This window comes from Pagrus major, chromosome 9, assembly GCF_040436345.1.
Source record: "Pagrus major chromosome 9, Pma_NU_1.0".
Lineage (NCBI taxonomy): Eukaryota > Metazoa > Chordata > Actinopteri > Spariformes > Sparidae > Pagrus > Pagrus major.
This window is the reverse complement of record NC_133223.1, coordinates 11,961,977-11,976,897: the sequence shown is the minus strand read 5'-3', so window position 1 is coordinate 11,976,897 and position 14,921 is coordinate 11,961,977. Positions and strand designations below refer to the sequence as shown.

Sequence of the window (14,921 nt, the reverse complement as noted above, 5' to 3'; positions counted from 1 at the left end):
TAATTAGACAGAAGTAGCCAGTCTTCTCACTGATGGCCTTGTTTGCTTATGCAGGTCATTTAGAGGCTGCAGTAATTAATTCAGACTTTTTCATAGACAGACAGACAGACATGAATAGTTATATAAACGGCTGGCAAAATACTGCTTCTACTGGTAGTTCCTGCTAATATAGGTGTCTCCAGGAACACATTATGCCACACAATCACACAGACTCACAATGTGAACTAGACGATACAAAAAGGAATATTCAACTCAGAACTTTTATTTGCATTGTGAGGGTCACATGGCTTCATAGCACATTAGATCAATTTGGACTGCATCTTCATGTTATGAAGCTACGACACAAAATATTGTAACGCCTTTCATGTCAAAATATTTGTGTGTATATATATTTCAAAGTATTGCAATAATTCACCGGCACATACGCCACTGAGCTGCTGTCTTGGCTGGAGAAAGTGATGACAGTGTAGACTGTAACAATATTCTATCATTCGATCCTTCTTAGACTCTGCCAAAAAAAGTTAAAAATAAACAGTCTCTGCAATTTAAAAAAAGAAAAGTTTAAAATATTTATACACCCAGAAACAATCAATGGATCGTATCCTTTAAACAGCAGATACAAAATATATACATATTAAAAAATTATAGAGGCTTCAAAAATCAATTTTGTTCAACCTGCCTGACTCAAATTACAAAGAAACTTGGTCATAAATAGAGACAGAGGAGGGGCAGCCAACATACAGAATCAATTTAGCAAAGTAAAGTACCTGGTAAAAGAACATTGTCCCAAAGGGGCAGCTTTGTTTTCCATTCATCCAAAAAAGAAAGAGGCAGTTAAAGGCACTTTCAAAGTGTGTTTGAATATATGGACAGTAGTCAAAGAAAACCAAAAGCTGACACAGATGTTCAGACTGGCAGGTGCTCAGTCTGAATCTAAAAAAAATATCTCAAACTCACAGACATCAATTTGGAACCTCTTATGACGACAAATCACGAGTAACCTGATGCTGTCAGAAGATATGTAATGTTGGACACTTAAATTATTTCCTGCTGAAACAAAGTCAGAATGAACGAGTCTGGATTCGCCCATCATAACGACTTCCGGGAGAAGGAAAATAACCCTGACCTGCCGCTGAAATGTCACGTACTCAGAGCTCCTTGGTGTAAAATGAGATATTGCTGTGTGGAGTTAACATGGGACAAAACAAGCCCATCAAAAATAAGTTAAACCTTTTCTATAATTAAATAAACGAGTTCTGTAATGACCACATCTCTGTTACAATATGGGGTCATAGATATGGAACATTCATAATGACTATGATAAATATCTCATCGACATTATCTCCCTCTTATTTCAGCGTTATAAATAGATATAGATTTTGTTGTGAGTAAAGTTGTCCTCAGTGGCAAAGTAATCTATAAATCTGGCAGTGTTAAAGTCATGCTGCACTCTCCACCTGGCTTGCAAACAGCGCTAATTCCAATATTTCTTCTTCTTGCTGTGTCTTTTAGTAAATCCACACCTTTTGTACCTACAAGTGAAACTAACTGCTTTTACTTTCTATGTTATGCACATCAGTCCTTTGACCCTCGGGCTAAAGCAACATATTCTTTGACCTTCCAGTTCATATATCTGCACTTACAATATGGCAGTTTGGTATTTAAGTTAATTTAATAAATGTCTGTAAATGACATGACGTTGTTGAAGTGACTTGTACAATGACACAAACGATGATAGTTGTGTATGTAGTTTGCAGTACAACAAAATCTAATGAAAATAAAGTCTTAAAAAAGATTAAATATTATGTCATTATTACATTTGGCAAATTATTTTTCACTGACACCTTGGCAAATAACCCCAATATTGCGATACGTGTGTGAATAAAATAAGGCAACAGTATTATTTGATCCTTTCACAATAAAAGAAATTACTCGTGGGCCAGCACTGCTAATAATATCTCCACTGGGACGTGAGTGGAATAATCCACAGTTTTTAATTTGTTTGTTTGCTGATATGTAACATGTCCACTTCTACTGAAAAAAAAAAAAAAAAAAAAGATTAACTTGATTTGCAGGAGCAGGTTTTCTAGCTCTGGTGTCTCTTCATGTGCAGGGCCAGGTGATCAGAGCGGGAGAAACAGCGGTTGCACACGGCACACTGGAAAGGCTTCGCCCCGGTATGTTTCCTGAAATGGCGAGTCAGCTCGTCCGAACGGGCAAAGCGCCACTCACATCCCTCCCAGGAGCACTGGTACGGCTTCTCTCCTACAGCAGACACACACACAAAAACAAAAAGCAGAATGAAGCTACTGCAGCCGGACAAAACATCAATGACGTTAATTAAAAGTATGGGATATATCTTTCTCAAATTACTGATAAATGAGTTTTTAAGATTATGGACAAGCTGAGAACCATTAATCACAGTGTGTCCTGTTTTTGAGAGCTGCAGGGTTTATGTGATTTGACAGCAGTGAGATGTGCGCCAGGTCTGTCAGCAGACAGAATGCGTCTGCACGCCAAGTACATTTTTCCGCGATCACCGCTTCAACCCAAAAGAAGACTCAAGTGCAACTCAAAAACATTTTACCTGTGTGTGTCCGCTGATGAGCTTTCAAATGAGAAGACTTGGTGTACACCTTCTTGCAACCTAAAGAAAAAAAAAGCTCATTAACATCAAAATACCGTCCTGTCACTTGGATATGAGCTTTTAATAGAAGCAAGACTCACCTGGAACATCACAGTGGTGAATCCGCCGTCTCTCCAGATCAGGATTACACCTCCGGTTGCTCTTAAATGGAGCCGACTGGGCCAACACTGGGGACATTGGACCAGCACCAGGTGCCGTCTGAACTGGTGTCAGTGTTGGACGCTGGACTGGCACAGGACGTGGACTTTGGACTAATCCCACACTGGAATTCTGGTCTGGGTTTTGGATTGGAGGGACACTAGAAGTTTGCCCTGGATTGACAGGATTATGGGTGTGAAAAGTTATCTTGGAGGCGATGCTGGCTTCATAGGAGGGAGGTGGGGACAGATTGTGGAGGAGCTCCTTCCCCCTGTCTGGACTGGAGGGCTCAGAGTTTGGCGGAGAAGGTGGCAAATAGGTCGGTCTCTGCTGATGTCGAAAACATTCATTGTGACTGCCCGTGGGTTTGGCAGAATTCTGCACCGGGGCTACTTGGACGTTCCCCATGTGGAGACCTAACGGGGCCATGGGGATGGAGTTCAGCTGCGACCCATGAACAAGCTGCTCCATGTCAGAGTTCAGCAGCTGAAACAGGGGAACATCCTGGAAGTCTGGCACTTCCTGCTTGATGAAAAAATTCCCGCTAGCGGCGTCGGCCGCACTGAAAACACCTGGGTACTCTGGGAGTGTTGGTGGCACCCCGTTGCTCTGACAGGTGGCGTGCATCAGAGAGTGTGAGGGCTCCGTTTTGATCTGTCTCATAGTCCTGCAGAGACCAGGATGCAGGTATGTGACGTCAGGAAGCAGCAGGCTCATGTTGACACTGTAAGGAGGCGCTAAGTCCTCGGGGAAAGGCTGCTCGAGCATCAAAGAGCCGTCCCTGCACAACATTTTGGAATTTACTACGTCCTGTGGGTGAGACAGGTAGCTGTCCATCTCTGATTTACCCTGAATGACAAAAGAGAAGCAAATAATCAAGTCAGCCATAGTCAAGTTCTGTCACTTAACAGATAATTGATTCAGGCTCTCTCATTGGGTATTGGTAGGGCTGCATGATATGGTAAAAAAAATCATGTTGTGATTATGTTGACATAAATCATGACTGAGATATGATTAGGACTGCAACTAACAATTACATTTAATTGTTGCACGAAGCTGGAATCTTGGAATGGAATTTTCACTTCTTTTTCCTTTAAAAATCACTCAAACCAACTAATCGATTATCAAAATAGTCTGCGATTAATTTAATAGTTGACAACCAATCTATTGTTTATTGGAGCTCTAGATATGATTCATGATTAAAGGGAATTCATTTTTATTTTCACAAAAAAAAATTAAAAAAAATGTCAAAATCACAATGATGTGACATTTGTTGGGGTCTGTGTCAAACAAACATGTTCTCTTACACCTAAAGAACAAGATTTATAGGCCAAGGCATCTCAGCACCGCAGTATGTCATTTTAAGGATGTTTTGACACACATTTTGTCTTTTTCAAAAAATTACATCTTCTTGCACAAGGCCATATTGCGATTTTGATCATATTGAGATGAATTGTCAGTGTATTCCCTCGGTTTGTAGAGGACTTAGGTGAATGTTTTTGGCGGGAGATTTGGATTTGTTTATTGTTTTCGACTAAAAATCATCAATGCAATTTCACATCATTTTGGAGCAATATTATAATCACGTCTGTGTACAAAAAGTTGGATAAGCAGATAATAAATTGACAACACCCAAAACGCTTAATGACAAAACTTTCTCAGTAGGTTCACTGAGGACTAACTACAACCATAGTTAGTTTTGATGCTCTCCACATTGATTTTACACTCATTCTGCCAAACAGCTTGACGTGCTTCACCTAAACCTGACACTGACAGGGCGAACCCTGAATGTGCAGCCTTAAATATTGGTGTAAAATCGTTGATTAGATTAGATTCAACTTTATTGTCATTATGCACAGTACAAGTACAGAGACAACGAAATGCAGTTAGCGTCTAACCAGAAGTGCAAAAAGCAGTAAAGTGCAGAGTATATACAGTATAAATAGTGCAAGACAGATAATGCAAAAGTGGTTTAGTTTAGATTATTTCAGTCATTTTCCAATTTATAAAATGCAAATACACTGGTAGATAGACAATAAATTATCTTTCTAGCTTCACAAAACAAAACAAACAAAAACAAATAAACAAAATAGGACTAAAAAGGTGTAGGCTGAAGCCTTAGCTTATTACACCTACCCTTTAAACATTAATTACATGTTGTCAGCTGCCTTTAAATTATACAGTTCAATTTAAGAAAGTAACAGCAACTAAGAACATACACATTTTACACACAAAAATCCCAAACTCATTTTATGTACACACTGATGTTCATACTTCTTTTATATTTGTTAATCATCTTGTGTTTAAATCATTTTTTTTAATCTATTGTGTGTATTACACCCTTTCATTTCAAAAGAGTAAGTACAAACAGTAGAACAGTACGAGTTTAACATTGACCCTGAACGCCTCAGTAGTTTTCTGCTCTTGTTTTTTGTATTACTGTTATAAAATGATAATTCCAGACCTGCTGCTGAACATGGACACTGACCAGAACTACCCACCATTCTCCACTGATAGTGAAGCATCTGACCAAACTCCCTGTTATGAATACATTTGGGGCCTGCACTTGCGTACACACCGCCACATTAAAGACGCCAACCCCCCCACACCCCCACCCTCACCCTTACAGGCAGCAGACGCCCTTCTGAAAGCGCTCCAGCAGCCGAAGCTGTTTGTTAATACATGGCTGAAATTAGAACATCCAGTTGCTCTGCAGCGCTGCTGCTGCTGCTGCTGTGCATCTCTTCCTCCCAAGTTTGCGGGAGCTTGTGCAACCTCTCACATCCCCCAGCCATGCCCTGCTTCTTGTGATTCAAACCCAGTCAATGTCAGCATCACATTCAGCTGCACAGAGCGATCTCAGTCACGTGTTGGGACAGTAGCTGTGAATATTATAGCAAACAAAACACACAGGCCCTTCTCCCAGTGATCGGCTCACATCTTTCAATGAAAAAGCAGCCTGTTTTGCTCTGATCAGCAACATCCACTCTTCCCACGTCAAACCGGCAGGTATCGGTAAACAGTGTGATGCTGAGAGGCAGAAGAAGAAGAAGAAAAAAAGGCAATCTCTTACCAAATTATAATCTTGAAAGGAGGAAGTTCCCGGGATGGCATCCCTCGTGTTACAGAGCACTTGTCCATGATCTTCACCCCTCAGACCGTCGGCTGTCAGCGGCGCAGCGCTTTTACGGAGAAGCTGCGCGTCCTGCCCCGGAGCGACCCAAACATTATTCCTCACGGCAGCGGCCATAAAGGCAGAGGTTACTATCTAACTATCCGAAATCTTTCACCAATAAATTAAGCATAGGTATATCTTTTGTTTTTAGAAAACAATCTGTACGAGCAAAACGAGCCAGCTGTCAAACGTTCATTCTCCCTATTTTGCGCTGGCTCGTCAAATTACGCAACGGCGTGGATTGAGCGCGTCTGCAGGGCGGGGCTGAACATGTACAAAATAAACAGGACAAGCAGGCGATCGGGATACGCCTCATGTAATGAATACTGGGGTTGTAGCTATGATGAGGTGAAATGGCTGAGGGTTAGAAATAACACTGAACGCCCCAAACACGTGGGGACAAAGAGGCGATTATGGAAGGTGAACGTGTCAAGTAATTGAGCAGTTTACTCACACACTTCAGAGTAAAGTGAGTCACTGGTTTGATCAGTGCAGTATCCCTCAGGATCGTGTTGAACGGGCTGTGAGACTGATTTAACTCTCACATGACATGAAAAGTTCAACTAGAATATTTTTTTATTTTAGTCACATTTTATTACAAAGGTTGATTTGGGTTGATTCTGACCTCTAAGACCTGTAAGAACAAACCCACACTGATGATATTTCAGTGTGTCACCTGCCACCTCAGTCAGTCAAGTGAGTGCGATTTTTCCTGTCAGTTTTCGATGCACTTTTCTGATCTTCTTCAGAGCCTCCAGCACGCTTGGGTCCTGGTGTGGCATGTTAAAAACGCCACTGCAGTGCAGCTGTCTGTCAGGACTGCATACTTGATGCCAACATTCCTGAGCCAGCAGTGAAGCCTGCACACACATACACTGGCAGGGGATGTTTCCATCAAAATAGCTCAGCATTTCAATCAAATACATGGTGTGCCACTCTCAGATTCAGCACTGATGATCTGCGCTGAACCTGCGTGCAGTTGTCGTAACTATGCCCTTTAATAAACCAAGCTAAGCTGCGAATGCTGCATTCGTGTGCTTATTTTTACTCCCTGCACACCTTTCTGTCGTGACCTTGTAGGAACTCTGACATATGATGTTTTTATCTTTCCATTTCTGTTCTTCACATCCTTGGATATACTCTAGATTTCTGGCTCAGCAGTGACAAAGAATCAGTAATCCAACCTCCAGCCCTCTGGAGATCACGGTGACAGCAGCTTTATACCTCAGCTTTAACAAAACAGAACTCACTTGACAAGGTTTAGTTTTTTTCCCACACAGGTGTATGTAATATTACCCCATGTCAATGATATTGCCAGTGCAACATGCTGGAACTGGAAACACTGGTATGTCACAACATTGGCACGGATGTGGACGAGGTTAAGCATCATTACATTATGAAAAAAAAACCTGTGTGTGTAAAAGGATTGTTTAAATGTGACATTTACTGCCACTCCCATCCATGTTTGTCTTCAGGCAGTTTCTGTCCTCTTATTAAAGTGTTGTAACTGCACCCACTGTAGGCTTGACTGAGCATGTTTTAAATGTGAGTATCTGTGAGGTTAGATAAGGTCATGTGTCAAACCTAAACATAGTGAAAAGGCTGTAGATACAGTATATGTTACGCAAAATACATTATTTTTTCACCATTCATACACTGATCCATACAATATATTCATCCACTACTTTTTGTTTGGGGGTTTGTAAGTGACACCACATTGCTGTCCAGGCCCCTCGGCTGTGAGCCTCAAACACAAAGTCTCCCCCCCTCATAAATACGTAGGAGGATCAGGGCCACGGCTGAAAAAATTCTTGATTTCCGACTCTAATGTTCTTAAACTCTAAGAATTATTTTTTTCCTAACTATTGGACAATCAGCTTTCTCCCTAAGGGGCTGTCAACTCTGGGATACTTTACCAACTGAAATCAAACTAATTCCAGATATCAAATCTTTTACAACAAAGGTTAAGTGCTGACTAAAAGCAAACCAGAGCTTTACCCATATTTTGCTGATTGTGCTCCTGATGTCAGGTGTATCTGTGATATATGTGTGTTGTAGTATGTGTTGTTAATTGTACGTCCATATCACTTGTGTTCTGTGGTTTTTATGATACTGACAACTGACAGTTATATATTTTAATCACGCTTTACATGTAAAAGCCCAACCAGGGACAAGAGTTAAAAAAATAACAACACCTATCTAACCTAACATCAGTTTCATGCTCTGTATTGGAACAAAGTCAAATTACATCTTCCTTATTAAATACAATTTAAATAAAACTCAGAACTTAAATCAATTTTTTAGCTTTAATTAATGAATTCATTTATTTATTTTTTGCCCTAATTGTCTTCTGCACATCTCTCCACAAAACTGTTTTATAAAAATCTTACGTCCTTCTCCTAATTTGCTTTGTTTGTTTAAATTGTGATCTCATTTTATTGACCCATTTTAACTTATGTTTAACCTTCTGCTTTCTGTGGTATCCTCTTCCTGTTAAGCAATTTTGTAATGTAATTTTTAAAAATATGTTATTAATAAAAGTTAATATCATAACGAACTATTATCAGATATTGATCAGTTTCTACTTAATTTAATCTGATTATGTTTTGATATTGTTAAGGACGCCACACACAAACTATTAATATAATCAGAATCACCAAGAAAATGCTCACATATTCATATTTTGCATGACCCAGTAAAAAATCCAAAACATATTCAAATGACTGCTGATCAATTAGGAGCTGACTGATTTGCCTGTCATGTGCTGACCTTTCAAAGTGCAATCTAAATCCATGGATGTCTCAGCTCCAAGGAGAGCAACTGTCATTCTTGGCCGAGGCTCTTCCTGTACAGCGAATGTGAGCCGAGCCCTCCTCCATATCCCCCGTATTAAAACCTCACAATATGCCCAACAACTGCACAGCGGAGGAGAGAGAATGCACGGTATGTGCTTACAGCATCACAACTCCTCTCTCGTCTCACATGGACTAATATGGCCAAGCCAAGAAGGGATAGGACAATAAACACATGTAGCACATTGCTACTGTAACCAGAGTGTGTTTTTTATTTTGAAAGGGTAAAATAACTTTCAGCAAGAGGGTTGGTTTATCTGATGTGCACTGCTTGAGAAACTGATACGACTAATAGTGTGTATATTTGTGTGCAGCGCTCTTATCTTTGTTTGTCTATTAATTTTCTGTTAATTATCTTAAATGTAATGTTATTCAGTGTAACACAAGTAATACAAATCTTATGCTCTATATATAGTCTGTCTTCAAGCAGGTGCTTGGCACTCCCACCAGAGGGCAATGGTCAGCTGCAGTGGAACTTCACTCGTGCATTTACGTACTGAAGCTTTGTACTGCTGAACCATCAAAGTAACACTGTTAATGCATTGCTGTTTTATATTGTGTATAATTACCTTCTACAGCAAGTGAGTGGAAACAGCAATGTGATGCTTTTTTATGCAATCAGTTGACACTTTCATTTAGTGCTATTAAGATTTGTTTTTGTCTGTAAGTGTTTTTTATGAGACATGCAAGTTCATTTTTAAAAACACCAATTGTTTCCACTATAAATTAAAAGCTTGGCATGTGTATTGACACAAGGACGATTACTTTAAAAAGCCTGCTTGATATGTATTTCCTTTGACTTTCCATATTCTCTTTAAAACCTCGGGTATAAGCACTCAGAATTATAATTTATTTGATGTCTGTTTCACAAAGCCTGCCCTTGAAAAAAACAGAATCAATAAATTCTTCTTTGGCTTTATTATTTCGTCTCAAGTTTGGCTGTGTTACAAGCTTGGCTTGTTGACTCCGTGCAGCATTTATCTGATCTGACACAGTTTCATTAGGCATTAGTAATCATTTCCATAGCACACAACATTAGAGTACTCCTGTTTGTAAAACAGCAGATGAGGCTAATGCCGTCCTCTGGGGAGAAATTCAATATAATTCGTTAATTAAATGGAATAATTTAATTACAGTAACTTAGAAAGCATTCATCAATATAATTGTTTCTGGAGCCACCATTATAATTGAGGTTTAAGTGAAAACAAGTCCGTTTCTAATGTTGGTAATGTGCTGACATAGTTCTCCCACCCTCCATTTGTTCCTCTCTCTGATCTTCCACCATGCCGTTTCTCCACAGTGTTTTCGTTTGATAGCCAGCCATACCACATCAGCAAGACCAAAACATTTATTACAGCCATTTAATTTAACCTCTCTACAGGCACGGACAAGAAGACAGAGATGATAGCACAGCCGCACTGAAAGACTCTCGCTGTTCGGCTTCTAATCTGATCCTCTCTGTTGCCCTTTCATAAAGACACCAGAGTATTACCCTGACTCCAAACATACCTCTGCCATTTAAACTGTCTTGGATTTCAGCACAAAGACGACCAAATAGAGTCCAATTCATTCTTCAGGGCCCAAATAATAAAACATAATTTTAGTCTAATCTGCCTAAGGAATGTCCTCTGTTTGAAGTTGACAGTGCTCTATCTTCTGGGAGGAATAATTGCCTTTTGAGTACAGCAGGAGAGGCCACTGAGGTAAGCCTGTCGAGGGTCTGCACCTTACAGGTGTGCCCTTGGACAGACAACCTCCTCGTTGTTCTATAGAGACACAGAGGGAGAGAGAGGGAGAGAAGGGGGAAAGCCAGACTGAAAGAATTCATCTGCCAGTTGAAACTTTACAAGGCACCAGCACAGCAGCTCCACTCTGCATTCTCAAATCACCGTGTGGCTGAAGTGGAGTGAACAAAGACACACTGATCTGCTGTAATTCCTCCTGTCTGATGCAGCTGACAGACTCTTGTCGTTAAAGTTTTATCATTTTGTTGGACAAGTTTTGTGAAATTGACCTGCTTGTAATCTGCTTGATTTGGACAACTGCATTCATGACGAAGTTATGGACAGCCTTTGTCCTGAAATGTAAACGGCACTCCTAATATAGTGCAGGCTTTGTGTGCTCACAGAATCACATTTCAATACATGAGCCATTGACATCCTGTGTGGCCATTGATTATTACGTTAAACATTAATTTCCCAATCAAGTGTAGCTATTCATCGGTGATATGAGGTAGTTATTTTTGAAGCCCCCTTTCTAAGACAAACTGAATCTCTGCTTCATTTGTCAAACTTCTCCCTGCTTTTTAATGGAGCCTATTAATTGAGCAGAGAAATCTGTCCCTTTCTGAACATGGCATTGAAAGCTGCTGAACAGCTGTCCCAGCTCTGGAGAATCATATGGAAGAATGCATTATCGGCCTTGTTTGAATATTCCCTTAGATTTGGAATAATCAGGCAGCTATTCAGCAGTGAGATGGCCACGCACAGATGCCAAAGCACAGCTGAGGGGAGCACAACGGTGTAATGCCACGCAGACACACACAAAAACACCAGCATGAAAAACGTGAATAATGCAGGTGTGCTTTATTTCTGTATAGTGTGCTTATCATACATAATAGCCAAGACGCTTTCTTTCAGTCCTTTTATCTCCCTTTTTCCCTTCCTTCTTGCCTTGTTCAAGGTGATCCTCGCTTTGCATATGGCTGATTAATCTTATTGCACAGTAGCTAACATTGATCACAGAAATGATTAGAAATGCATTAGTCAGCAAACTGTTTGGAGTGGTTGGGTTTAAGTGCTAGTGCCAAGCCATTTTCCATAGGTGTCCATGTTTTTAATTTTGTTATATAGAATTTTGCAAATGGATGCATGCATGCCGCCCAAATACAGCATCAAAGCTTTAATGCTTACAGACATAATTTAATCTCCTAGATGGCAGGCCTGATGGACTGTGTAGAGAAGGCATCCCTGCTAAATTCATTATGCTAAAAGTTGCTAGATCTCACGAGCTGATGAGAGAGAGACAGAGGAGCATAACCCGTGTTTTGTATTTAGTGCTGTATAAGATATCCTGGCTCTGCATTGCAATGTTGATGAAAGCAGACTGTCCTCGATCAGGGTGTTTGCACTTTTTTACCAGAGAGCTGTCATCAAGTTACAAAAGCGGACGGTACCAACTTCAACACAGAAAACATAACCTTAGCCATAATGTGATATTTAGTCTGAGGATAATAATCCAAATATCAATCACATATAGTAGACAACCAGTGCTGGAGAGTGAATAAGGACACTGAATATAATAAAAAAAAAAAGAAAGGCTTTTTATAACTATACTTTTTCCTCCAATTTCATTCCATTAAAGGTGCAGTATGTAGACTTGAAAAAAGAAATTCAAACTCAGCGAACATTTACAATATTAATAAGGTAAAAATACAAACTCAGAAATATTTATTTGATGTATTTCTATAAGTGAAGAAACAAGCCGTCCTCAGAGGGTAATAAGATCCCCAGAACACTGTTTGATGTGAAGCGGGGGGCTACTTGGAAGGGTCCTGCAAATATAAACAAAGCAAAACAGTATGAAATGTTGTTGTCCTTTGAGGACAGTTTGTTTTTCAGTTTATTCAGTCATGAAAAATCAATCAATGCAATTTTTTTCCCCAAAAAACTACACAGTGCACCTTTAAGATAAAACTTTATTGATTCCCCAGAGGTGGGAATTCACAAGATATCCAGCAGATCATAAAGTAGTTAAACAACCATTACCAGCTGCAACATTAAAGTGACGACTTAATAATGCATTAATAAATATAATTCAATGTTATAATCTGCATTATTCTGAAATATGTCATTCTGCAGAGTGAGAACTTTTACTTTTGGTACTTTAGATATGATTTGATTCTAATACGTTTTAGTTTTACGTAAGTTAACAATTTTAAATCATGACTTACTTTCACCTCTGTTGACCACATACATATAGTATAACACAGTGCTAATGTGTTTAAAAAGTGACACTGCCACCTAGTGAATTAACTTAAGATGATCTGTTCATTCATTCTTGAAAGACAAGCAGCTCTATCCATCTGCACTGGAAACAATCTTGTTCTTTTATTCCTACAAAATAAAAGTTAAATGCAGAAACCCCTGCCTTCATCCCAACACACTTTTTGAAGCCATTCTTCATTTTGCCCTGACCTCACTGACTGCAGCCCCTCCTCCTCCCTCACAGCTCAGACGCCTCCTTTAATCATTAAACAAAGTCTTTCTTTATTCAAGGAATTTTCTTTTCTTCTTCTGATTGCAGTGGTAAAAGAAGTTCAAGTTCGATTCATTTTTAGCTTTTATACTTACAACACTTTGGTATGCAAGAACATCCATACCAAAGCTACATTAAGTTGGGTTCATTACAGTGACATTCCTTTGCAGAGGTCATAGGAGAATGTGAAAAGGAAAATATTTATTCATAGCAACATTTTCCAGGTACAAAACAAGAAATTGTGGTCAGTTTACTGACATTATATGGCATGTTGAAGGTGACAAAATCAGAATTTAAAATATATCATCAATCACCCTGCTTAAGTAAATAGCTTTATACAATTTTCAAATCAACAAAATGTACTTGATTACTTAGCAAAGGGGCACCTTTACAATTAAAAAGCATGGCATCCCTTCAACAGCGGAGGTGCAAACTCATAAGGGTCCCACCAAGACAACTCTTGCCACATGTTCAACACTCCCTATTAAAAACCTGGGGAAATTAATGAGCTTCCATTGGCACCCTCACAACAAAGGGATCTATAAAGCAGCCTTAATGTTCTCGGGGAAACTTTACTCTTCAGTAGTTCCCAATCAACCGGTAGCAGCAGATTTGGTTTTATTTCCCTTGTAACCCACAACGGGGGCTAAAAATGCTACTCACTGCATCTTTACATAAATGTAATCCTTGATTGAAATTGCTGTAAGCTCATTCCCAATCAAAGATTTGTCAATAATTAACCATGTTGGCTTGTCAAAATCTCATACTGTATAACTGCGCTGTATATCTTTAAATAAAAGCTGAGCAGTGTGCTTTCAGAAATCTATAAGTGTGTCTACCATTCAACATTTATTTGTTGTTTATTCACTCTACTAAAAGCAAACCCAAATGGTGCACATGGAGAACAAAACCCTCTCATGTTGTGAGCATCGATTCGTACTTTCTACCTGCTTGTACACAATTAAGAACACTTAGGAATCAAAGAGCGCAGAGGTTTGCAGAAAGGTATTAATTAGAACTTTATTTATGCAGATGCCTTGTAAATTTGCATAAAAAGCAATTCCACAGATGGGTTTATGGCAGTAATGACTGTTCCAGTCTGCAATAAAACATCTGCTTAATCACAACAGAGACAGTCAATGGCTGCTGCGAAAAACAGCCTGTCCAAGTATATCTCAAAGAAAGTAGTGAGGTGAGGAGATGGTGTGGACGGGTTAGGTGAAAAAAAAAATGGTAAAGAGATTTAGGGGGAAAAAAACCTGTTCAAAAGCAGCGTTAGTTAAAAGAGAAGCACTTCTCCCAAACATTTGCTGGTGGTACTTTGAGTGCTCTGATGTTGAGAAAAATACCCTTATCGTGTTGGCAGAACAATCCACTTACTGTGTCTAAGAGAGGAGAGAGTTTCGTTCCAAGTCAAGCCAAGTCTTTGTCTGTGTGTGCCAACTATTTTGAAAATATTCCACTTTGTGTCTTTTTAATCCACGAGAGCCACACACAGATACGAGCTTGTGTGCACAAACACACACACACACACACACACACTCACACACGCACATACTCACACACACACTCGCAGCAGTGTGGCTGCAAGGTCACTCCAAGTATTGATAAATCACCCAGCTGTGATTCCCTCCTGACAGCTCAAACTAACATCAAGCTGGATGGGGGAGAACAAAAGACCATCAAGCGGCCCTTTTCCTGACACTTTTATTCAATCACGGCCAGATTGCTTACGACAGCACCAGCAGCTGTTTCGTCTTCATCTTTCCCCATTTGATAAAGCGTGTCAAGTCATATTTCTGTAAGTACTTCACCTCACCCCATACTGTGCAGATCCGCAGCGATTCGGCAT

The 14,921-nt window shown here is 39.7% G+C and overlaps 1 protein-coding gene across 1 annotated transcript; it reads right to left on the bottom strand.

Annotated features, from left to right (window-relative positions):
• Nucleotides 1-2,086: 2,086 nt before the first annotated feature.
• On the bottom strand, nt 2,087-6,035 carry klf5b (Kruppel like factor 5b). The gene is made up of 4 exons (XM_073474301.1): nt 5,859-6,035; nt 2,728-3,634; nt 2,588-2,647; nt 2,087-2,265 (listed from the first exon to the last, which is right to left on the bottom strand). The coding sequence occupies exons 1-4, from the start codon at nt 6,033-6,035 to the stop codon at nt 2,087-2,089; spliced, it is 1,323 nt and encodes a 440-aa protein (XP_073330402.1).
• Between the last annotated feature and the right edge of the window lie 8,886 nt (nt 6,036-14,921).

Bases quoted from the DNA above. Each gene is read 5' to 3' on its own strand.
- klf5b (XM_073474301.1), bottom strand. From the start codon at position 6,035: ATGGCCGCTGCCGTGAGGAATAATGTTTGGGTCGCTCCGGGGCAGGAC. The intron at 3,635-5,858 runs GTAAGAGATTGC...TTTGTCATTCAG, and splicing joins CCTTTCAAGATTATAATTTG to GGTAAATCAGAGATGGACAG. The intron at 2,648-2,727 runs GTGAGTCTTGCT...TTTTTTCTTTAG, and splicing joins TCACCACTGTGATGTTCCAG to GTTGCAAGAAGGTGTACACC.